Consider the following 25,122-nt stretch of genomic DNA (forward strand, 5'->3'; position numbering starts at 1 on the left):
CCCACGCTGCCTTCCAGTCCGCCTTGTTTTTCGCCCCTCTGCTGACCGAGGGGGACCAACAACCCAACCGCGCCAGAGCTTCCCGGGCGCGGCTCCGGCACAGCCCTGCCCCTTGCCGACGGCAGCCGCCGCAGCTCCCGCTGCGGACCGAAACCTCCCCGCGCCGCCGCCCCGGACCCCCAGCCCGGGGCAGGAGGGGCCGCGGCGGCCGGCTGACACGGCCGCGCACCAGCGTTATCTAAGAGGGAGGCACCGGGGCGAGCGGCCGCTCCGGCAGGGGCCTCGCGGCTCACAGCAGCGTCGCCCGCGCCCCGGCCCCGCGCCAAGTTTGAGCCTCGCCCGCTGTCAGCGAACAGAGAAGTTGAACCCCCCTCCCCTCCCCTCCCCCCCCCGGCCCCGCTCGAGGGCCTTGTTCGCGCCCCCCACCCCCCCGCCGGACCCTCCTCAGACAGCGGGAGCGGCCCCACCGGCCCGAGGGAGGCGAGTCACCTCAGACACGGGATCAGCCCCGCCCCTACGGGGAACCCTCCGCTACCCGGCCACATCCCCCCCAGCTCCACGGGCAGAAAGCGGCCGCCAGGACCGGGTGGGCGCAGGGAGGAGCGGGGCGCGCCCCCGGGGGCCCAGGCGCGTACTCACCCATCCATGGCACAGACAGGAAGGAGCGGCGAGGGACCGGGGGGGGGGAGAGCGGCGCGGCGGCGGGTGCCACAGGAGGGGAACGCGAGAAGGATGGGAGAGGAGCCGGGGTAGGGAGGGACGGAGTGAGCGCTGAAGGCGGGGCTGCCCCTTCCGCGCATGCGCCGCGGTGAGACAGGGGGAGCCCCCCCCCCCTCCGCAGACGACACACCCAGGCCCAACCTCACGGCGAGGTAGCGCGCGCGCCGGGACCAAGCGCCTGACGTCGCCGGCGCAAGGCTTCGCCCCGCCCCGCCGTTCCGAGCGGGGCCGTTCAGCGCGCGCCACACACACACACACACACTCTGGTAACCCTCCGCGTAAGTGTGCGCCAAGCCGGCCCCTCCTTGCCCTTTCCCCGCCCCCAGGCTCCTCGCGCGGGGCGCGCTCCCGGTGGCTGGGGCGGGCTCTGCTCCCGCCGCGGACGGCGGCTCGTTTCTGTCCCGGGCTGGCGCGTAGCCGACCCGGGCCTGAGGAACAGCCTCATGCAGAGCGAGGGGCCGGGCACCTGGCCCGGGAAAGAGGATGTGAGATACCCCTCACATCGCGGGGCCCTGGAGACGGGCTGGGGGGGGGCCTAGGGCTGGGGGTGTCACCGCCTGGCTGCCAGGCCCCTGTGGAGAAATCGAAATCTCCCGCCCATTTTACTTTACTTACACAGGCCACCTTTTGGTGGCGCCCCCTGAGCTCCAGGCCTGCAATTGCCCCCCCCTCCCCCGAGCCCTGTCTGTAGCTCTCTGGGGCATCATGCACCCAACTCCGCCCTGGGCCAGGCAGGGTGATTCCCCTGCGTTTCAGGGGCAGAGAGACGGGGGGGTGGGGTCCTCACCCCGCTCAGGACCGGGCTCTGCCTTTGTTGCTCGCAGAGGTGCCCTGGCGGTGAAGCTGCCACCTGGTCTGCGATGCATGCCTGAGCCCTTGTGCCGTGGCTGCATCAGATTCAGATGAGCGGGGGGGGGGGGATTTCTCTGCCTCCTTGGGTATGGCCAGGTGTGTTACTGGCCCCACCGCTGTCATGGATCGCACTGTGGGTTGGCTCAAGTGAAAAGTTTATAAATAAGAAAAGTAACAAAATACCAGCGTGAACTGTAGCTGTATAAAGGTGTATTTCAGTGTTTCCTTCTGTCCCATATGCACTCCTCTGAAGAATCATAGACAACAATCCCTTACACCTATGAGAATCCTACTGCATCACCGCTCTGGGCAAAGAGCTGTCCATGTGGATTCAGCTGCAGATTGGGGGTCTCAGAATATAAATTCTTGGCATAAAGGACAGTGGCCCCATCTGTATTTGTACAACATGTAGCGTAGTGGTACCCCAACCCTGATTGACTCATCTGGGAGCTACCACAGTACAAATAATAATGGTGGCTGTTGCAGAGGACTATACCACATGCTGACTCAAAGGGTGATGGGACCTTCTCAAGTCTTTTAAAGCTGAGCAAGCCTTTTAAAGTCAGTCTGCATTCACAAACTTGTGTTGAGTTAAAACATGTGAAAATCTGTGGTTTCAGATGGTTTCCACCCTAGACCAGGTTATGGTTAGATGCTTCAGAATGAAAGCAAAATTGAGGGTGAGTAAAGCATACAATGGAACAAAAAGACATTAGGTTGAATCCCATGCAAACCAAAACCAACAAGCTTCCCAGTACTCTGATCTCACCCTGCTGTCTAGACTCTAAATAGAAGACATGATAACATTTTTACTGTAGGAAGATTAAAATGAGCTGAGATCAGAATTACAAATACTTCCTGTAAGTTCAGGTTTTTTTTAATTCATGTATTCTAAAGTAGTTAGAAGTGAAATGACAGCAGGTTCGTGCAGATCAGAGAAAAATATGGGTTTAAAATATGAGGGTCACCCTTCAAAATGAAGAAGACAGGTGAGGGCTCAATTTGTAAGATTAATTTTACATTGTTCCCCCCAAATACAGAAGCAAAACAAACTTACCTGATCAAAAAGCCGCATTATGGGCCATTGAAGTAGAATCCACAGATACTTGGCAGAAAACATGAATTTGAAAGTGCATCTCCTCCTGAACCTTAATCAGGTCCTCTCACTCAAAATTTGTGATAATGAAAACACCATCACTAGAGAGAGGAAAATATTAATAACTCATTTCAGAGTCCTTAAAAAAAGTCTTTTCCTTAGAGGTTATGCTAAGAAAAAAGCCCCACTGTTTTTATGGCAGAATACAGATGTTTCTTATTACAAGCTAAATTTGAAGCCTGATTTTAACATACTGTGGAGGATATTCTTATAATTGGTAGAAAAATAGAAGATGGTCAGTCTCATCAACAATATTCTAGACTTCACTACCATACAAAAATCCTAAATTCACTTCCATTCGCTGTTGGTACCCAAGGCCAGTCGAGATTTGGAACAAACATTAATTACCTTGTTTTATTGCTGCAATGGAAGAGAGCAAACTTATTGTGATAGGTCTTGTGACCCTGCCTATTACATTGGTGGAGAATAGTAGAAAGAAGACACAGTTTAGGAGAAGGCTCTCTCAGGGTTAGAAGAATTAAAAGAGAGAAGAGGGAAGGTATTTTTATTTTCCCTCTCTCCTTAATTTTGATAGGAAGCAAACTTGTGCTTTTAGAGTAGATTTCCCGATCTCTATGCCATGTTTTCATTGTTTCTCTTTCAGTAGCTGCTTATCTTCTCTATTTTTCTCTCTTTCTCTGGTTGGTTGCCTCTTTTGACCTTTGTCTGCCCTTCCAACTCCAACAAGGCAAATTCTGTAGAAGGCAACAAGGCATTTCTGTAGAAGTTGGGTGGCATGTTAATTCCTGGTGTAACTCCTTTGAGGTCAGTGAGGTATAAATTTTATATATATATATATAGTATTCCACTCAACTCTTTTAGAAAGTTATTGGAAGATTATATGGTTGTTTAAAAGTGGTATATGGTATATACTTAAATGGGGCTTCCAGGAAGCCCAAAGGTCTTCGTGCACAGATCTAATTACATGATCATGTGTATAATAATTAGCCTATTCAACAAGCAAAGGATGGTTAAACAATCATGATTAGTCAACATGCTCTGTTATAGACAAACTATTGTTTCCTTGTTTCAGAAGTCCAATATTTTCTTTGTAATTTAGTTATGAGAAAGGAGAAGTTTACAGTAAAGGACTTTTGTTTAGCTTACTTACATTGTTTAAATGAACAATTCAAATATTCTCATGAGATATATAGTCCATATGCTAGTAGTCTATACACTAATATACTCCTTTACACTATAAATATCTGTCCTATCTTATTTTGCTTTTGATCCCACCATATTCACCTGCCACACATAGGGATAAGGTCATTAAAGAACCTGTAGCAGTCGTGTTATCACAAAGTTCTTTCCAAAAAGAAAAGGAGTACTTGTGGCACCTTAGAGACTAACCAATTTATTAGAGCATAAGCTTTCGTGAGCTACAGCTCACTTCCTCAGATGCATATCGTGGAAACTGCAGCAGGCTTTATATATACACAGAGAATATGAAACAGTACCTCCTCCCACCCCACTGTCCTGCTGGTAATAGCTTATCTAAAGTGATCATCAGGAGGGCCATTTCCAGCACAAATCCAGGTTTTCTCACCCTCCACCCCCCCACACAAATTCACTCTCCTGCTGGTTCTTTCCAGTTTCTCATCACCATAAAGCTGACCTCTTTTCCTAAGCAAACAGTTGTCATGTTATGTTGCAGACTGTATGGATATTAAATTTTTTTTAAAAGAATAATCTAGCATTGTTCTGATTAAAGTCCATATGGATCATCCATAATGTTTGGGATTTTTAAAATCTGTTCTTCAACAATTTCAAGATACACATTTTAGGAGATCAGTTGTGTATTTGTTTGATATGTAATTAATATGTTCTTTTCAAGTCAAATTGTAGTCACAAATAATTCCCAAGAAAATAACATTCTGTGTAGATTTAGAAAGGCAACAGAGTCCACTGGTTGCATATAGAGCTGGGACTCAGGAATCCTCGTATTCCTAATCTGGCTGTTTTAATTGACTCAAAGTGGCCTTGTAGAAATGACTAATATCTCTAGGGTGTTGCAATGCTTAATGTTGCAACACCTAACTTTTAGGCACCTAGAAAATGACAGGAACAACACTGTGATCCACAAAGCTTGAGTTGGGAATCCCCTCTCCTGGAGTCCAGTGGTGTAGGCGCCTAAGTTGTTTCTTATGAGAAGTAATTAGGCTCCTGCCTCACTGCACAAAATGGCCAGAGGATTATCTTATTGTATAACTTTTAGCCCACTGGTTAAAGCACTCATCTGGGTTGTGGGAGACCCAGGTTCAACCGACCCATCAGGCCGAGAAAGGATTTGAACAGGGATCTCCAGGAGAGAGCTTTAACCACTGAGCTACAGGATCATCTGCTCTAGGGATCCCTCAATTTCTCCTGTTGAAGCTTTTCCACTGTGTATAAATACTTAAAAGAGTCACTGGGCTAGAGAGAGAGAGAAAATTATTGTATAGCCTTGTGGGTAGGGTACCCACCTGGGAGGTGGGAGACTCAGGGTTCCATCCCGCTGCTCCAATGACTAAATATTTATATACAGAGGAACAGGTTCAACAGGAGAGACTGAGGAAACCCCAATCAGAATATTTTATAGCTCAGTAGTTAGAGCACCCGGGAGATGCTTGTTAAAGTCCTTTCTTCCCCTCTGCTTGAAGGAAGTTGAACCTGCATCTCCCACATTCCAGGTGAGTACAAATCACTTGGCTAAAAGTTATGAAGTTGAATGGGGCCCAATCTGGTATGTGGCCTCTAAGCACATCTACCACATCTGGCCCCACACATGAGATAGGCGAACAAATGCCTGTCTTCCCTCTATTTGTGGATCTCTCTGGGGCTTAGGTAGGAGATAGGTGTCTGGATGCCCAGCATGCGTACTCAGAGGGAGAAACTTAGTTGCTGAGGGAACTTTTAACCTGAAAATTTAGGCGCCAAGTGAGTTTAGGCATCTACAGGATTCAATGGGAGTTTTGTAGACCACAGTGGAGTCTAGAACTGGGACATAGACTTAGACCCAAACTAAACCCCGCAATTACACCCCTAAGTTCCTTTGTGGATCTGGGCCTTGGTGTTTTAGTTTGCCCATCTGTAAAATGGAGATGATATTCCTTATTCAATTCACATGGGTGTTGTGAGGATTTCTTTTAAGATGAAAGAAGTTATTTAATCTCTTCCATCAATTTTCAATTTAACATCATCTTTGTTCTTTTCTAGTCATTTTTATCTAATGAGATCTGAAGAGTTGGCAAGGTAATGAAGTGTTCTTTCGGCATTAAAGAGTCCAGTTCAAACTGCCTAATTACTGTCAAGTCCCAAATTTCAACTCCTCATCCAAATTACACTGACAACCTAGTGAATGATTAAGAGCTGTAGGTATGATGCATTTGTTTCTCGCTCGTGGTGACTAGATGATGTGCAGGATTGGCATATCATATGTAATCACAGAGTCACTGTCAATTTAAGGCCAGAAGGGACCACCAGATCACCTAGTCCAGTGGTTTTATGCGACCCACAATGTGTTACCTGGGCCGCAGGTTGAGAACCACAGCGCCCTGCCCCCGCCCACCCCCTCAACCCCTATACTCAGCGCCTTCCACCCAAAGACCCCTCCACAAAGTGGGGCCAGGAGTGGAGCCCTGGGCGGGGGGCCTGGTGGCAGTCCCGACACTGGACCCGGCCACTCGGGCCGGGTGGCAGGGTAGCCAGGCAGCAGCCCTGAACCCAACCCCGGGGCCGTCTTGCAGCCCTGATACCAATCGCAGACCCTCTGCGTGGCCGGCCAGGCTGGCAGCCCAAGAACCTACCGGAATCTGTGGAGCTGGCAAGGGCGGCAGCCCCGGACCCCACCAAGCGGAGCTAGCCAGGCAGCAGTGCCGGACCCCACCACGCGTGGCCAGCCGGTGACCCTGATCTTGCTGTGCCATGCCACACCTTGGCTAGCAGGGCAGCCCGGACCCTGAGACGCTGGGTGGCCAGGCAGCCAGTAACCTGGACCCCTGGGGCCTGCGGCCTTTAGCACACAGCTGGGCTGCAGCTGTGTGCTAATTGGGCTGCATGCAGCCCATGGGCCACAGGTTGAGAACCGCTGTTCTAGTCTGATCTCCTGTATAGCAAAGGCCACCAACATCTCCCAGCAACTGCACACTAAACCCAACAACCAAAATGAGACCAAAGTATTGCAGCCAACAGGAGGGTAGACTATTATTTGCTACAGGCAGAGAATAGGAGGGACTGAAACCCTTTAATGGCAGGGAAATGATTAAGTGAGAGATACCCAGATAATCCTGCTAAGTGACCCTCATCCCATGCTGCAGAAGAAGTTAAGAAATCCCCAAGGTTACTTCCAGTCTGACCTGGGGGAAAATTCCTGCTGGACCCCACAGATGGTGATCAATTAGACTCATAAGCATGTAAGCAAGAACCAGCCAGCCAAGCTCTTGAGAGAGAAAATGACTGGTGCCACCTCAGAGCCCTGGTGCACTCCATCCAGTGTCCCATCTCCAACTGTTGACATCCCTAATCCTTCAGAGGAAAAAGATTTAAAAACAAAAAACCCACACAATACATAGGGGAGAGGGTAAGCGGGGAGAGGAATCACTTCCTGACTGCTGCAGATGGCCAGCTGAAATCCTGAAGCATGACCTTCAGGAACAAAAGACATACACTGGAACTGAACCCAGGGTTGCTGATCCCAACCCCCCACCGTCATAAGCAATCCCGTCATGCAATCCCATTCATAAATTTGTCCAGCTCTCTTAAGTTGTCTGGCCCCACACAACTCCTATTTGAAGGCTATTCCAGAACCTCATCCTTCTGATGGTTAGAACTCATCTTCTAATTTCCAGTCTGAATTTATTTATGGTCAGTTTACCAGATCACCTCTCCGCCTTCTTTTTGTGATATTAAACTAGCCAAGCTCTTCCAGGCTCCTCTCATAAGACAAGTCCTCCATTCCTCTGATCAGCCTAGTAGCTCTTCTCTGTACCTATTCCAGTCTGAATTCATCTTTTTTGAACATAGGTGACAAGAATTGTACCCAGTATTTCAAATGGGGTCTTACTAGTGCCATGTACAATGGCATTAATTCTTCAATATCTCTACGGGAAATGCCTCTCCTGATATATCCTAGGGTCACATTTGTTTTTATCACATCTGTGATTGGCCCATACACCTAGCTCTCTCTTCTCCTCTGTCACTTCCAACTGATGAGCCCCAAGCTGGTAGTAGAAATTCTTATTGTTAGACCACAAGTTGGTGACCTTGCACTTTGTGCTATTGAATTTCATCCCATTTCTGTCTCCAGTCTTCAAGGTCATCCAGATGTTCCTGTGTAACGTTCCAATTCTCATCTTTATTGACTATGCTTCCTAACTTTGTATCATCAGCAAATTTCATTGTCACACTCCTACTTTTTGTGCCAAAATCATTATTGAAAATATTGAATAAGATTGGTCCCAAGACCAGTCCTTGAGGAACTCCACTAGTAACCTCCACAGTGCCTCCCATTTATTGTAAGGCTCCTTCTCTGCATTTTCTAAATGACTAGATTTTAAAAATATAAAAATCATTGCTTCAAATCCAGTACGGCTTGGTGCTAAGTAAAAATTGTTACCGTCTAGTAATTGTTGGCAGCCAAAGATCCATCAAAGTTGCTTTCCATTTAATGGGAATAACTTCTGTTCACTGTATGTCATTTTACTTAATTCCAGAAAATGTGATGTACTGTTATCTTTTATATGGCTGCATAAGTAACACCACATCTTATCTAAATCTGTCTCAGAAAGTTAAACTCTCCTATTGAATTTTTCAGTCCTCTTAAGAACATTACTGTGAAAATTAAGGCAATTAATCCATAACCAAATATCACAAATTGTTGGATATTTATTACCAAATGATGGTTTGGTAATCCTCTTGGGGCTTCTTACTGGAAATGGTCACCCAAAAAGAAAAGAATTAATCTCTTGTCTGCTGGTAGCTGCTTGGCTAGTGGTAACCTGACATTGGAAGAAAGAAAGAAAAAGCCCAACCACTGAGGAACGGTACAAAAAATATGGGAGATTGTCATTATGGAAAAATGAATACACCAATTATATACCCAGGAAAATAGAAAGAGGACAGATGGATAGTTAGGTGTTTGGTTACCTTTTATTCAGTAGTCAAAATACATTCACCTGTAAAAACAAAAAAACAGCACACCTGTCCAATTTTTTTGAATATTAACATTTGATAGACATACCTGGTCTGTTAAATATGTGCATAGAGCATTTACTCAGTTTAATAAAATCACTAGAAATGACACAGGTGTTGTAGTGATGCTGACTCTGTAATATGGTAATATGTAATATTTAACCCTGTTAAATAGAAAGCTCTGATTACTACCTTCCTGAATAATGTCTCTTTAAACAAAACCTAACTGTAGTAATGATTGTTTTGTTTATGATATTTACATGGCAAGGATTTGTAAAATTGTTAAAACTTCCTAAATAAATAGTTAAAAAATTAAGTCAATTATTCGTACCATTTTCTTCAGGAATATTCATGTAACCTTTGCGTTTATAACTCCTGGAGATAATTTTTTCATCTGTTCAGTTGAAAATTGGTAAGTGATTAGAGCATAAGGTTGCAGTGTGACCTTGGGACAGTCACTTAGCATCAGACTTTCAGATATGCTGTACACCTAGAATTCTCATTGCCTTCAGTTTTGGGTACTCAGTAGAGCCCTGCAAACCTGCAGATATCTGCTTTATATCCATGGACTATGTTTGTGGATCACGGATTGGAGGCGAATACAAATTTTGTATCCGTGCAGGGCTCTAGTGCTCAGCACTTCTTGCAAACTTTACTTCTCTAGCCTTGTTTACAGTAGGGAAATGTTTGAAAAGTTCCCTACCATTGTAAATATTAGTTCAGCTAAACTGATGTTAGCAATGTTGGGAGCCAGTGACTTCCTCTGGCCTGTCCTGATTGTGGGCTTTCATGACCGCTTGTGTAGGGGTAGCATAGACACACTTTCTGCAGTTTGTAGGAAGTGCACTGGCATCCCAGTAGATAAAGCACTGGTGTGTGACTCAATAGACTTACATTCTGTTCCCAGCTCTGCCACTGGCCTGCTATGTGACCTTGGGCAAGTCACTTCCTTCTCTGTGCCCCAGTTTCTCCATTTGTAAAGTGGGGATAATGATACTTCTGTTGTAAGTGTTTTGAACTCTAGGGGTGAAAAATGCTACGTATGTATTATTACTATTATTATCCCTGCATGGCACTTCCCCTGCAGTTCCTCTACACAGCTCCATATGGGGTTTCAGTGGGCCTTGCACTGGAACAGGGGAAAATTTCAGCCTAAGTGAAGAGAAGGAGGAAGAAGTTTGTATGTAACCTCCATGTGTTTGTTGGACTGTTAAAAGCTCTGTTTATTATATTGATGAGATTAGATCAGGCTGATTGGATCAATTTACGTGATGATGACTCTGGCTCCAAAGTTTCTCAAGGCTTGAGCACAACCTTTGCCGACATCACCGTAGCCTGCCACGACGACCACTTTCCCAGCAATCATGACATCCGTGCTTGACCACAGTCCAAAAGCAATTTTTGCATATACATTTAAAAAAACTTTAGTTCAGACGTTTGTACGTGGAGAATATAAGTAAAAATATATTTGAGCGCACAGCAGTTACCTCTATATGTGCCCTGAAGAGTTAGGTGGCAGAAATCTGTACTAACTGTAGTATCTGAGTGGTCATCCTATGGGAGAAATGCCCTTGTAGTTAAAACACTGGACTGGCATTCCAGTTATCTAGGTTCAAATCCTGACTGCCACAGTTGTCTTGTGAAGGCCGTGCCGCATTTGTACAATGAGGATACAGTAGAACCTCAGAGTTACGAACACTTTGGGAATGGAAGTTGTTCATAACTCTGAACAAAACCTTATGGTTGTTCTTTCAAAGGTTTACAACTGAACCTTGACTTAATACAGCTTTGAAACTTTACTATGTAGAAGAAAAACGCTGCTTTTAACCATCTTAATTTAAATAAAACAAGCACGGAAACAGTTTCCTAACCTTGTCAAATCTTTTTTTTAAAACTCCCTTTATTATTTGTAGTAGCTTACATTTAACACAGTACTGTATTGTATTTGATTTTTTCTTTTTTGTCTTTTCTTCTTCTTCTTCTTCTTTTTTTTTTTTTTTTGTCTCTGCTGCTGTCTGATTGCATACTTCTGGTTCCAAATAAGGTATGTGGTTCACCAGTCAGTTTGGAACTCTTGTCCATAACTCTGAGGTTCTGCTGCAATGGTATAATTCTGCTCTTCCTCACAAGGTTGTTGTAAGAGTAAATTCGTTAATGTTTGTGAGGCACTCAGATACTATGGTGATGGAATAATATAACTAGACAGTTAGCTGTGAAATAGAAAGCATTACAATATCTTTATGCAGGGCTGACAAAGATATTTATACCTGTTCAGAGATTTGTATCAGAGAGGAAAGTTGAATTGTCCTGGCCAGGCAAAGATGGTAAATTTCTATCTCCAGTGTTCCAGCAGAGTCCAAATGTAATAATTTTTAGGGTACAGTGCAAGCTATTTGTTTACTCTCTCATTCTTAATTTGAAACCACAGCCAGACAGTATTTATCCCATCAGTGGTTGAGGCTGACAGAGGCAGGGATGACTTTGATTTGTGCCTACTGTTGGCAACATTTCATTTTAATCTCCAAGGTCAAAATTTATAAACCTCCAACTTATATTGGATACCTAAAATTAGGTTTCTAAGTCTGTATTTATGCACTTAAATAGATGTGGCCTGATAATCAGCGGTGCTGAGCAACCCCATCTCCCACTGAAGTCAAAATTATTTCTTTTTATAAAAAAAGGACCATTGGGCCCACTGGATGGATCAGCAGAAACTCATGGAATATAAGTCAAAATTCAACTTTATTCATACAGGTAGTCTTAGTGAATCACAAGGCTGAGAGACAGGAGATCTGGTTCTATTTTCAGTTCACAAATTCATTGTGTGAGCAGTCACTTTCCTCATCTGTAAAATAGAGTCAAATACTCCCCTATCTCATATGAGTGTTGTGAAGGTCTGTTCAGCAATATATGTACAGTACAGCATTTTGAAATCATTGAATGGAAGGCACTCTGTAAACATAAAATATGACTTTATTGGGATTAATCACATGAGTATGCAAGCAAGATTTGACTTGTGATGTCTTCCTCCTCTGAATCACGTGGCTTGAATCTGGCAGGTCAGTAATGGAAATCATTATTATCTGACGGCTGTTTGGTGGTATCTTTGAAATTCCTGAATGGTCTCAGTCCCATTTGTAATAGATCTTTCTCATATCAAGTTTTCCATAATACTGTTGTGCTGGAAGGTATTAACGGCTACTATCAAATGACTGATCTATAGATCAATCATAGAGCTAGATAAAGTTGATGGACCTGCTAATCACCAATCATTCAGGATAAATAGAAGAAGCAATTAAACTGCTTTATGGAGTAAGATAGCTGGCAACAATGAAAGTCACCACCCAAGGCAGTAGGTTCCATACAAGGCCAATCAGAAGCTGAGCTGTGTGGGCTGATAGGTTTTTCTGGGATTGATTGCCGATGCAGAGGTGGGGGCTTGATTGCTTGCAGCTGTGTGGGTATGCACATTTCAGAGGCAGAAAGGGAACAGAAAGCAGGAAAACCAAGAGAAGCAGTTATAAGCATGGCCCTGGCTGGGAGCTGAGAATCAGAGCTCCTTTTGGGCAGAGGGTACTTACTGGAAAGGCAAACTTGGATTTCTGAACAAGGAAACTCCCTGCTGGTGTTTGTTTCTACTGTGTTTATGGAATGAGGACTTTGTGTATATTCCTTGTAAATAAATGGGATTGTATCAAAGAAATACCTGACTGGTGTCCTTAATTTCTCCTAACAGAAGCAACTCAGGAAGCCCTCAGTATTGGCTAACCTTTGGGCCTAAAAGGGGCAGCAATACTTAATCTACATTTTTCCCGATATAACTTAACTCCATAACTTCATTTTTTATCCTGATTGACTAATGAAAAATACTTCCTTTGTCTTTCTTATTATTTATACTGTAAGTTCTAACGGGCAGGGACTGACTCTTACTATATGTAGCACAATGGGTCCTTCATCTCCATTAGAACCTCTACATGAGTAATACAAATCATAAAACTGTCTCTTCTTCATGTAATCCATTTACCGATCTGAAGACAGTTAGCATTTTCCCCTGAGTCTTTTCTTTGGAATGAACATCCCCAGTTCTTTCAACCTTTCCTCATATGTCTAATTTTCCAGGTCTTTCATTTTGCCATTTTATGCAATCTCTCCATTTTTTCTTTTCTTTGTAAATATGGTGCAAAGAACTGAACTTTCTGTTTTTTTTGTTTTGTTTTGCTAAGCTGTTTTTTAGTATTGTTATTTGTATTTATTAAATAAATATACCTGTTGCTATGTGTTTATATTAGAGAAGCAAGGTCAAGGAAATGTGCCTTGCACTTGGAGCGAAAGGTGGTGAGGTTTATGATGGTTCTTTGTTCGTGGAGGGGTCTGCCCCACTGTTTCCAACCACTGCCAGAAAAAGTTCTGCCTCCCGCACAAATGTGCTTTATTCTTATCTGTTGTGCCAAAGGAGCATAATTGTTGACCGTGGTCTCACCCTGGAGCTTTAGACAGTCTTTTAGGTATTCTGCACACAAGCAATGGAGTACTTAGAAAATAAGGACCTCTCCAGCAGAGGCCTAGCCAGTGCTGAGTAACATGGAATAATTATCTCACTTGTCTTTCTTTTGCAACAGGGCCTCATTGTTATCAGTTTGTTATTCACTACAACCCTTCCGATGTACCTTATATTTATTTCTATTACAGTTTTAAATTATAGTACCATCTAGTGGTCATTTCTGGATTTTTATATGGATGGGAGTATGAGAGAAGGAGTAGAATTTTCAAGATGGCCACTTAGTTAGGCAACAGTTCGTTGTATTGAAATATACTGCTGAACTTATTTCCTGATTCTTGTCCGTTTCGTACTCTGCCAATCTACACCATTGCAGTTCTGTGGGACTGCTGCTTAGCTGGAGTTCCCTTATTTTATAGGTTTCAGAGCAACAGCCGTGTTAGTCTGTATTCGCAAAAAGAAAAGGAGTACTTGTGGCACCTTAGAGACTAACCAATTTATTTGAGCATAAGATTTCGTGAGCTGTAGCTCACGAAATCTTATGCTCAAATAAATTGGTGCCACAAGTACTCCTTCCCTTATTTTATATTTCTACATTTAATCATTCTTTCTTTCTTGAACTACTTTACATTTTTCTTAATTGATTTTAATTTAATTTCAGACCATTTTTCTCATTTATCAAGCTCATGTTGAGTTTTATTTCTATCCTCAATAATATTTCTGCATAGCCTCTTATAGTCCGTAAATTTGATTAGTATACTCTAAGCATAGCTCCAGTGTTGAATAATATTGCACCCAGACCATAATTTAGTAGTGGGCCAGCTTTCCCTCTGGTATTTTCTTATCCTTCTGATTAAATTTAAACTAATCTTTCTTATCTACACTTTAGATAACATTAACTAATTTTGCTTGTTATGTTACCTAACTTTTTCTTTTCACTGTGTGTATGTATATAATATATAATATACATACACACACACACACTCGACTTACCTTCCATGTCACCATTCCCCTTATAAAGTTCTTTTATACCCAAAGATATTTGATTAACCCTGTGTGATGTCATATTGACTTTTTTGTCCTTGTATTTTTCTTTTTCAATTTAATTTGTCTGTTGTCTCTAAATTATGGTGTCTTTCAGGATACTCCAGCTTTTTGCCCATACTCATGGATTGTAATGCTTTCTCCCATTGCTGCTCCATACACACTAATATTCCTAATTTCTCAAAATTTATTCTCCTGTAACCTAATGCGATTATACTGCAGTGTCTTCAGTCCTTAGTCTGGTGAAGATTCAAGTGCTTCATAATTAGTAGCACCAGATCTAGTATAGATTACTTATAAAATGTCTCCTGAGGGGGAAAAAACTGATATTCCTTAAAACACATTCAGAAACATTATCTGAAGTGATATTTTTACATAATATCTAGCAACATCCTCCTCAATGTCTCAGTAGTCTTAGTGGCAGAAGCGTTCGTCATATGTCATTTCTGGATGCCTGGAATAAGTATCACCAAGAGTACATTTGCTTTTTCTTATCTGAAAGATCTATGTGTCATCTTTGACAACACTTAACAGCACAATCTACGGATATCTGGAAGCAATCTATGGACAGTTTGGTGACTATTGCGGAGTTCTCATTGATTGACTTAGACCAAGATGTAGAAAGACCAAGTCTAGTCCATTTTCACTGTACTTTATGTTCATCTTGTTCAACCAGCAGCAAGCCCAGTACGTTTTTCATTAGGACTACCATTATACCCCATACTTAAAACATTGCTCTCTACTGTTAACTACGTATGTCTAGAAAAATGAAGAAGATGTGTCATCTTTCATGTGATTGGCTGTCCAGATAGTTTTAAATCACATTACTTTAACCAAATGATTTAGCTGGGGTTGGTCCTGCTTTGAGCAGGGGGTTGGACTAGATGACCTCCTGAGGTCTCTTCCAACCCTAATTTTCTATTATTCTAAATCAGGATCCTGCAGGTCATTGCCTCATTCCATGTGCACCTTAGAAGATACGTGTATTCACTGTACATCTAAATGAAAAACACATACATGTACAATGGAGCCTTCCTTCATTTAGAATCATGGTAAAGTAACTAAGGCCTCAATCCAGCAAAGCACTTAAGCACATGGTTAAAGTGAAGCATATGTATAGTCCCGTTGGCTTCAGGGAGATGAGCATTGGTGTCAGTGGGATATTCGCATGCTTAAAATTGCGCATATGTGATAGTGCTTTGCTGGATCAGTGGCTAAAACAATCAGGGATACCCAAAGTGCTCTGCACGCGCAAGCTGTTATTTTTCTAAACCCTAACAATTCCACAAAAACGGAATTAAATTTCCACTGAAATGCTTAAAAGCCCTCCCCCTTAGTGAAGGCTATTTCCCTGTCAAATTTCAACTTTCTAAATAGAGACAAGGTGGGTGAGGTAATATTTTTTATTGGACCAACTTCTGTTGGTGAGGGAGGTATGCTTTCTGTGTGGCTCAAAAGCCTCTCTCTCTCTCTCCAAAAGAAGTTGGTCCAATAAAAGATATTACTCACCCACCTTGCCTGTCTAATAGACTGGGACCAACCCGGCTACAACAACACTGCCTACAACTTTCTAAACACAGTCAATTTAGTCCTAGTGATGCTCCAAACCAGTATATATAATAATGAAAGTGTTCCCCACCCCCACTTTCCTCATTCTCTGAAATGACTGAATCATTTTTTGTTTCCTAAATATAAAAACTATTGGGCAGACGCCAGGACTGGAAAATGTAAGCCTAATGGTGAAAAAAATCCAGAAAACTATGTGAGACTGTAAACAAGGGGTTATAATGGAAATGCTTATTCAGTCTTAACTAAGCTGTTGCTAGCACCTTAGCTATACTTCACGGGAATTCCAATTTATTTTTTAAAATCACCAATTAGAGCCAAACTCCATACACAACTTCCGTTGACTTCATGGACCTGAGAGTTTTGTAAGGTGAGCAGGATTTTGCCCATAGTATCCAGAGTGCTACCAACAATAGCTTATTTCGCTTATTAAATAGGGTGTGCTGGATACCATTAACATTTTTAGGAGCACAACTTGATGGTAATAACAGATGTTGCTGGATGTGGTGGTCCTAGACATATCTTCCCATACTACAGAAGTGTGTAATAGTGTACAGTTATTGGCAGTCAGGCCCACTGAGAGAAAATTGGGGCCCCAGTACATCTTGTTCACTCTGGACCCATCCCTCCCATTTCATTTTATTTACACAGACATTACAGACATTTGAGGGGGTCCTGAGCTTGGGGTCCCAGTACTGTTGTCCCACTGCCCCCTCCCCCCCATGTCAGCCCTGTTGACAATATTTGGCAGATCTGAACCAATAAACAAAAACAAATCACTGCTATGAATTTTACCACTGCTACCTGGACAGTTTCTTCTGGCTAAGGAGCTCTTTGTTCCCTTATCTAGCATGCAGAAATGATATGACTGTGAACAGACTAAGTCCTCCCATTGCTCTAGCACAGAACCCACACACACTGGTTTAGTGCTCAAATTAATCTCTCCTCCAGGAGTGCTGCTTTTATAGCCAGTTAACATAGCTTAGGTTGAGCGAGGGTTGCCAACTTTCTACTCGCACAAAACTGAACACTTTTGCCCTGCCCCTCCCCTTCTCCGAGGCCCCGCCCATGCTCGCTCTTCCCACCCTCACTCACTCATTTTCACCAGGCTGGTTCGGGGGCTGGGGTGCGGACAGGGGTGAGGGCTCCGGCTGGGGGTGTGAGTTCCAGGGTGGGGCCAGAAAAGGGAGGTTCAGGGTGCGCAGAAGGGGCTCTGGGCTGGGGCAGGAGGTTGGGGTGCAGTGGGGGGTGAGGGCTTTGGCTGGGGATACGGGCTCTGGGGTGGGGCTAGGGATGAGAGATTTGGAGTGAAGGAGGGTGCTCCAGGCTGGGACTGAGGGGTTCAGAGGGCTGGAGGGGGATCAGGGCTAGGGCAGGGGGTTGCGGACCAGGAGGGGGCCAGGGGTGCAGGCTCTGGGCGGCGCTTCAAGCAGCTCCCGGAAGCAGCCAGCATGTCCCCCCCTCCGGTTCCTATGCGGTGGCGCAGCCAGGTGGCTCTGCACGCTGCCCCATCCACAGGCACCGCCACCGCAACTCCCATTGGCTGTGGTTTCTGGCCAATGGGAGCTGTGGGGGCAGCGTGTGGAGTCCACTGACTGCCCTTACGTAGGAGCCGGAGGCGGGACATGCTGGCTGCTTCCTGGGAGCTGTGCCGTGCGAAGGCTAGCAAGGAGCCTGCCAGCCCTGCTGCATGGCACCGCCAACTGGACAGTAGGCGGCCCTATCAGCGGTGCTGACAGGAGCCACCAGGATCCCTTTTCGACCGGGTATTCAAAAACTGGACACCTGGTCACTCTAGGCTGAGCTTTAGGGTATGTTTTCTTCCCCCTAAGCGAGGATGTTTTTAGAGTTTCTCCAAAGGATGTCCTCTTGTCCTAGACCAGTGGTCACCAACCAGTAGATCGCGATTGACTGGTCTATCCTAGCAATCTCCCAGTCGATCGTGATCTCCAGCGGTGCATTGTGGCTGCCACTAAGGCAGACTCCCTGCCTACCCTGGCCCCATGCTGCTCCTGGAAGTGGCCAGCATGGTCCCGGGGGTCGGGGGTCTCCCTCCGCGCACTGCTCCTGCCTGCAAGCACCGCCCCCACAGCTCCCATTGGCTGGGAGAGCTGCAGGGGTGGTGCTTGCAGAGTTGGACAGTATGTGGATCCACGTGCCCCTCACCCCTGCGCAGGGGTGCGTAGACCCCTTCCGGGAGCGGTGTGGGGCTGGGGTAGGCAGGGAGCCTGCTTAGCCTCGCTGCCTCCGCCGCCGACCAGGAGCCGCCGGAGGTAAGTGCTACCTGGTGGGAGGCTGCACCCCAGCCCCAACCTCCCTCCCAGAGCCAGCACCCCGTACCCCCTCCTGCACCCCAAACCCCACCCTGAGCCCCCTCCCAGAGCCAGCACCCCAACCCCCTTCTGCACCCTGAACCTCACGCTGAGCCCTCACCCAGAGCCAGCGCCCCGTACCCCCTTCTGCACCCCAAACCCTACCCTGAGCCCTCACCCAGAGCCAGCACCCCAAACCCCCTCCTGCACCCCAAACCCCACCCTGAGCCCCCTCCCAGAGCCAGCACCCCAACCCCCTTCTGCACCCTGAACCCCACCCTGAGCCCCCTCCCAGAGCCAGCACCCCAAACCCCCTTCTGCACCCTGAACCCGCTCCTGCAACCCAAGCCCCAGTGCTGCCCCCCTCCCAGAGCCAGCACCTCGTACCCCGTCCTGCACCCCAACACTCTGCCCCAGCCCGGAGCCCCCTCCTGCTCCCAAACTCCCTCCTAGAGCTTGCACCCCTCACCCCCTCCTGCACCCCAACCCCCTGCCCCAGGCTCAGCCCAGAGCCACCTCCCATACTGTAAACCCCTTGGCCCCAGCCCAGAGACTGCACCCCCTCCTGAACCCTGACCCCCTACCCCAGCCTGGTGAAAGTGAGTGAGGGTGGGGGAGAGTGAGCAACGGGGGGGGAGGGGATGGAGTGGGTGGGGCTTTGGGGGAGGGGCGGGGTAGATCCTGGGTTGCCCTTAGATTCAAAAAGTGATCTTGGGTGTAAAAAGGTTGGAGAGCACTGTCCTAGACCCTTTTCCCATCTGCCCAGAAAGTCACAACCACCTCACTCATACCCAGGCTGGAGTTAACAAACCACATCGGCCACAGCAAGAAGCAGTATGTCCATGCAGGGCTCTAAAAAACATTTTTTAAAACTACAAACAAAACAATTGTGGAACTTACAAGACATTTGTAAACCGTTGCATTGTTCCTCACTTATAAGTTCTGTCTTTTCTCCCCCATTCTCCCCATCCCTTTGTTTGTCTTGCCTATTTAGATTGTAAGCTGTTCAAGGCAGAGTCGATCACTCTGTGTTTGTACAGTGCCTGGCACAGTGGGACCAGTGAGTGACTCTTGGTTGGGAGTCTGTAAGCACTAGGGTAATGCAAATTGATAATAACAACAAAACCTAATAAGATGAGTCAACAGAAGATCCTGTTATTGTACAAAGATTTATATTTATGCTTAGTCCAGAGGATTGGCTGAAGATGTTGAAACACTGATTCAAAGTCTCGTAGTGAGAGACTGACCATAGGCTGCAATTTAGGAAAAAAAGATATAGTGTCTGAGACACAGATTTCACAGGATCGACGCGTCCTTTGTTAGTTATCTGAAAGAGGAAAATGTATAGAATAAAAGCAGTGACTTGATATATTTTGCTATACATATAATTGGAGTTCATTTCAAACTGTGTGTGTTCAGTAGCAGTCTTTTTAAATGGAGAGTTGCAGTCATCAGCCTCTGTTCTCCTCAGTTATCAGTCTTTTTTCCTCTGTTAAAGGGTGTATGTAGGATTGTGTTTGATTTCTTTTGAGGGAGTCTACCTACTGCTGACATTTGTCCGTACTTCCTGTGCAGTGGAATGCTCTCTGACTTCATCAAACCTAAAGACTTATTATTATGGTAACATGCCAGTGTAATTGTAACTGCAAGTTCCAACAGTGCAGTGTGCCCACAATATGCAGTCTGTTTTGCGTGCACACAGTGCATTGTGTTCTCACACACAACTCTTTGAAAGAGTTTCAGGGCCTGTGATTGTGCACCTCTCTTCAAATCCCCGGAGCTGGTGCATAATGTCTATGCTCTATAAAATCTATTTGCACTCGTGCATTCTTTTTGGGTTCGTTCCATTGCCTTTGAATGGTTCTCAGCATTGCCAACTTTTGCGATTTTATAATAAGTCTCATGGTATTTGGTGGGGGGGTTGCAAAGGCCCAGCTCCTAAAGGCATGTGATTAGGTGAGAATCTCAGCTTTCATCTATAAGGAAATTAACTTTCTAATCCCCATGGTTACAGAGGAAGGTTTGAAAACATGACACAAGTGCACCCTAAAGGTTCAGAAACCAGAAAGCAAATCTAAAGCATCTAAAATTTATTAGTTTTTTAAAAAATCTTCTTTTCTGAGGCCTCACTTAGAAGTTCTGAACTCTTGAGGCTAGTAATAACGAGCTTTGTTGTTCTGCTCCCTCACTTGCCCATTATAGATGCCAGGCCAGAGTGCCATCAGCACAGACTGGAGTAGATGCAGGAGCTGCTGACCAAAGAGTGGCTATTCCTCAGGGCTCCCACATCCCCATCTCATCTGTCCTCCACTCCATAGGCGCCGACTCCGTGGGTGCTCCAAGGCTCGAGCACCCACAGGGAAAAATGTGTGGGTGCTCTGCACCCACTGGGAGCTAAGCTCCCCGCCCCCCCACCTCACCTCCAGCTGTAGCAAGCTCCGGGAGGGAGGGGGAGGAGTTGGAGCATGGCGCACTCAGGGGAGGAGGTGGGGAAGAGGTGGGGCCAGGGCGGGGATTTGGGGAAGGAGTCAAATAGGGGCAGGGAGGGGGCAGAGTTGGGGTGTGGACTTTGGGGAAGGGGTTGGAATGGGGGTGGGGCCCGGGTGGAGTCGGGGCGGGGCCGAGGGCAGAGGTGGGTCGAGCACCCACGGGCGCCAGAAGAAGTCGGCGCCTATGCTCCACTCCCCTACCTACTGCAGTGCAGCTCCTCTGGGGTGTCAAGTGTCAATGCTGGAGGGGCACTGAACAACTGCTGGTGATGGACGTACGTGGATTTTGGTGGGAGGATGTGTAACTTTGAACTAACGTCCCTTTCTCCATGTTCTCTTTTTCAGGCCTCAGGAGTGTAAGAAATGCTGTGGAGGCAATCTCAGCAGAGTACGGAACATACGCTCTGTGTGCGCGCGTGCCTGCAGGCCACTGACTAAAAAGTCTTGTTTTGTTTTTTTTCTTTTTTGAATGAGAAACCTCCTGGGAATAAATAAAGAAAATAGCTCCCTGTTTTATAAATATGAACCAAGCTGTATTTTAGGTCTTCTACTTGTGCCCTTCCTTTCCTGGGGGCTGGGGAGAGCTGAGGAATGGTCATTATTGTCAGAGCGTCACTGAAGAAGGGTGCAGAGATGCATTCCGGGATTGCACTGGGCAGGCCAGTTGTACTGGTGTTGTGACTATGCTGGAACCCCGACCTGGGGTATTCTATCTGCTACCCAAGATCCATAAACCTGGAAATCCTGGATGCCCCATCATCTCAGGCATTGGTACCCTGACAGCAGGATTGTCTGGCTATGTAGACTCCCTCCTCAGGCCTGACGCTACCAGCACTCCCAGCTATCTTCGAGACACCACTGACTTCCTGAGGAAACTACAATCCATCGGTGATCTTCCTGATAACACCATCCTGGCCACTATGGATGTAGAAGCCCTCTACACCAACATTCCACACAAAGATGGACTACGAGCCATCAGGAACAGTATCCCCGATAATGTCATGGCAAACCTGTGACTTTGTCCTCACCCATAACTATTTCACATTTGGGGACAATGTATACCTTCAAACCAGCGGCACTGCTATGGGTACCCGCATGGCCCCACAGTATGCCAACATTTTTATGGCTGACTTAGCACAACACTTCCTCAGCTCTCCTCCCCTAATGCCCCTACTCTACTTGTGCTACATTGATGACATCTTCATCATCTGGACCCATGGAAAAGAAGCCCTTGAGGAATTCCACCATGATTTCAACAATTTCCATCCCACCATCAACCTCAGCCTGGACCAGTCCACACAAGAGATCCACTTCCTGGACACTACGGTGCTAATAAGCAATGGTCACATAAACACCACCCTACACCGGAACCCTACTGACAGCTATTCCTACCTACATGCCTCCAGCTTTCATCCAGACCACACCACATGATCCATTGTCTACAGCCAAGCTCTACGATACAACCGCATTTGCTCCAACCCATCAGACAGAGACAAACGCCTACAAGATCTCTGTCAAGCATTCTTACGACTACAATACCCAACTGCTGAAGTGAAGAAACAGATTGACAGAGCCAGACGAGTACCCAGAAGTCACCTACTACAGGACAGGCCCAACAAAGAAAATAACAGAACACCACTAGCCATCACCTTCAGCCCCCAACTAAAATCTCTCCAACGCATCATCAAGGATCTACAAGCTATCCTGAAGGACGACCCATCACTCTCACAAATCTTGGGAGACAGGCCAGTCCTTGCCTACAGACAGCCCCCCAACCTGAAGCAAATACTCACCAGCAACCACACACCACACAACAGAACCACTAACCCAGGAACCTATCCTTGCAACAAAGCCCGTTGCCAACTGTGTCCACATATCTATTCAGGGGACACCGTCACAGGGCCTAATCACATCAGCCACACCATCAGGGGCTCGTTCACCTGCACATCGACCAATGTGATATATGCCATCATGTGCCAGCAATGCCCCTCTGCCATGTACATTGGTCAAACTGGACAGTCTCTACGTAAAAGAATAAATGATCACAAATCAGACATCAAGAATTATAACGTTCAAAAACCAGTTGGAGAACATTTCAATCTCTCTGGTCACTTGATTACAGACCTAAAAGTGGTGATACTTCAACAAAAAAACTTCAAAAACAGACTCCAACGAGAGACGTTTGAATTGGAATTAATTTGCAAACTGGATACAATTAACTTAGGCTTGAATAGAGACTGGGAGTGGATGGGTCATTACACAAAGTAAAACTATTTCCCCATGTTTATTCCCCCCCTCCCCACTGTTCCTCAGACTTTCTTGTCAACTGCTGAAAATGGCCCACCTTGATTATCACTATAAAAGGTCCCGTTCCCCCCTCCCCCCCGCTGGTAATAACTCACCTTAAGTGATCACTCTCCTTACAGTGTGTATGGTAACACCCATTGTTTCATGTTCTCTATATATATAAATTTCCCCACTGTATTTTCCATTGAATGCATCCAATGAAGTGAGCTGTAGCTCACGAAAGCTTAGGCTCAAATAAATTGGTTAGTCTCTAAGCTGCCACAAGTACTCCTTTTCTTTTTGTCATCAGTACTGGCAGCGCACCGGCAAAAATGAATACAGATTCATGCAGCAATAGATCCTCTGACCCCATCCTTTATATGCTCATGCATAGAGAACCTCTGCAAAGCCAGTGGTTGTAAAGCAGCCCCCCAAATCCAGCCCCATCACATTGCCCCCGCACAGTGGAACTGCACCAGGTTCTTTTGCCAGGGACACTGCTGCAGAGGCTGGTTTTGCCTCAAGAGTGTTTTATTTCACAGAGAAAAAAGATCACTATAGCAGAGCTTCACTATAACAAGAGATGGCCTACCTGGAAAATTGTCTGCTCCTCATCCCCTGTTAACTGCAGCTGGTGTCTTTTTGTTTGTTTTTGGGACAGTGGGAATGGGGAGGGTAATGAGTCTGGAGAGCCAGACATCGCCTCCAAGCCTGGAGCTATTACTGCCGGACAGGGAGCCAAGGATTTTTCCTTAATTTTGTGGCAATAGCATCTTCTATTTTCTTTACTCCCATCTCCTCTGCAAAGCCAGAGAATAGGAGGGGGAGATAATTGACTTGGAATGCAGCACTTAACCCCTCCGAAAAGTGATAATTGCTGCATTCCAAAGGGATTAGCATAGTGGGATCCACTTAAACCTTCTCTGCACAAGGGGAAATTTGCAGAGGTTTCCCGCAGTTGCTAAGAGACCAGCTCAATTCCACCAGCATTAGCAACAGTGTGTGCCCTAGACTTTTTCCATTGGAGCATATGAACTGGAACCATAAACTCACTGAACATTAAATCCCGACAAATGAGGGGAGATCCATCCTCATCATCGTATCCGCTCATTATACTCCACACCTGAACATAGCCATCGTATGAACAACATACCCCCATAGCTCAATGTCTGTACTTTGATCCGTTAAACTTTTACCCCCAATCAGAGAGATTGCAGATTATGTGTTCCTTATGCCACCAGCTCCTAAACCGAATTTTGCACCCCTTGATAATCTGTACCTTATTCCCTGATAACCAGAAACTTCTATGCCTAAACTCTGTACCGTTTTCTTTTTATTTCAACATTATCTTAATAAAATTATTATTCCAGCCACTGGAGTTTTATGCACCAGGTCCCCAGCCATGTGAGCTCTCTGTAGAGCCCCATTGATTTCAGTCCTTCGGTGCTGGAGTCTACCTACATTGCAGGATTGGGGACTGTGTCATCTAGGAGCCCTTCTCAGGGCAGGTCTAAATGACACTGTGCATGACCATCCTACATTAGGACTCCCAACACTGCAACAGTGAACATTGTCTAATGTAGACAAGGCTTAAGTGGATTTTCATAACCAACTCCACTGTAAGGGAATTGCCCTGTATTTGATTATTGTAAATGTGACCAGGAAATGTTTGGCATTTGAAAACATCTGTAAACAAAAGAGCCCCGTGATTGTTTTCATGAAGGGGAGATGGATATGACAGATGGGCTACCTTAATTTTAGTGCGCAGGAAAGGGAACATATGGCAGACATTTGATCTTATTTCAGCTGGTTACCCAGGTATCTGATCTTTTACTGTCAATATGAACAGTACTTCTGTGATTTATCTGCTACATACCTAATGCTGTAAAATCTGAATGAAGAGGAAAGAAAGTCCTAGACCCTACCAATAATCATTTCATCCAAAGTGTTTTTCTCCACCATACTGACTGTACCAGTTTCAGCAGAATAAGTCCTGCTAATATGCCTTTTAGATTGCAGGGAAAACAAATC

General features: G+C 45.7%; 1 protein-coding gene and 1 long non-coding RNA gene across 3 annotated transcripts in view; one reads left to right on the forward strand and one right to left on the reverse strand.

Annotated features, from left to right (window-relative positions):
- Window positions 1-817, reverse strand: part of PTBP3 (polypyrimidine tract binding protein 3) — a 122,032-nt gene extending 121,215 nt beyond the window's left edge. Inside the window, exon 1 of one of the 2 annotated variants that reach the window (XM_073345644.1) lies at window positions 640-817. In XM_073345644.1, the coding sequence (XP_073201745.1) occupies window positions 640-800 (161 nt within the window). In that variant the 5' untranslated portion in view covers window positions 801-817. The remainder of the gene's footprint in view (window positions 1-639) is intronic. The other variant, XM_073345646.1, reaches the window with a different exon arrangement.
- On the forward strand, window positions 399-24,482 carry LOC140911799 (uncharacterized). The gene is made up of 3 exons (XR_012159130.1): window positions 399-1,205; window positions 2,193-3,493; window positions 21,151-24,482. It is a non-coding gene; the product is annotated as an uncharacterized lncRNA (long non-coding RNA).
- The last annotated feature ends 640 nt before the right edge of the window (window positions 24,483-25,122 follow it).

This window comes from Lepidochelys kempii, chromosome 5 (genome assembly GCF_965140265.1).
Source record: "Lepidochelys kempii isolate rLepKem1 chromosome 5, rLepKem1.hap2, whole genome shotgun sequence".
Classification (NCBI taxonomy): domain Eukaryota; kingdom Metazoa; phylum Chordata; order Testudines; family Cheloniidae; genus Lepidochelys; species Lepidochelys kempii.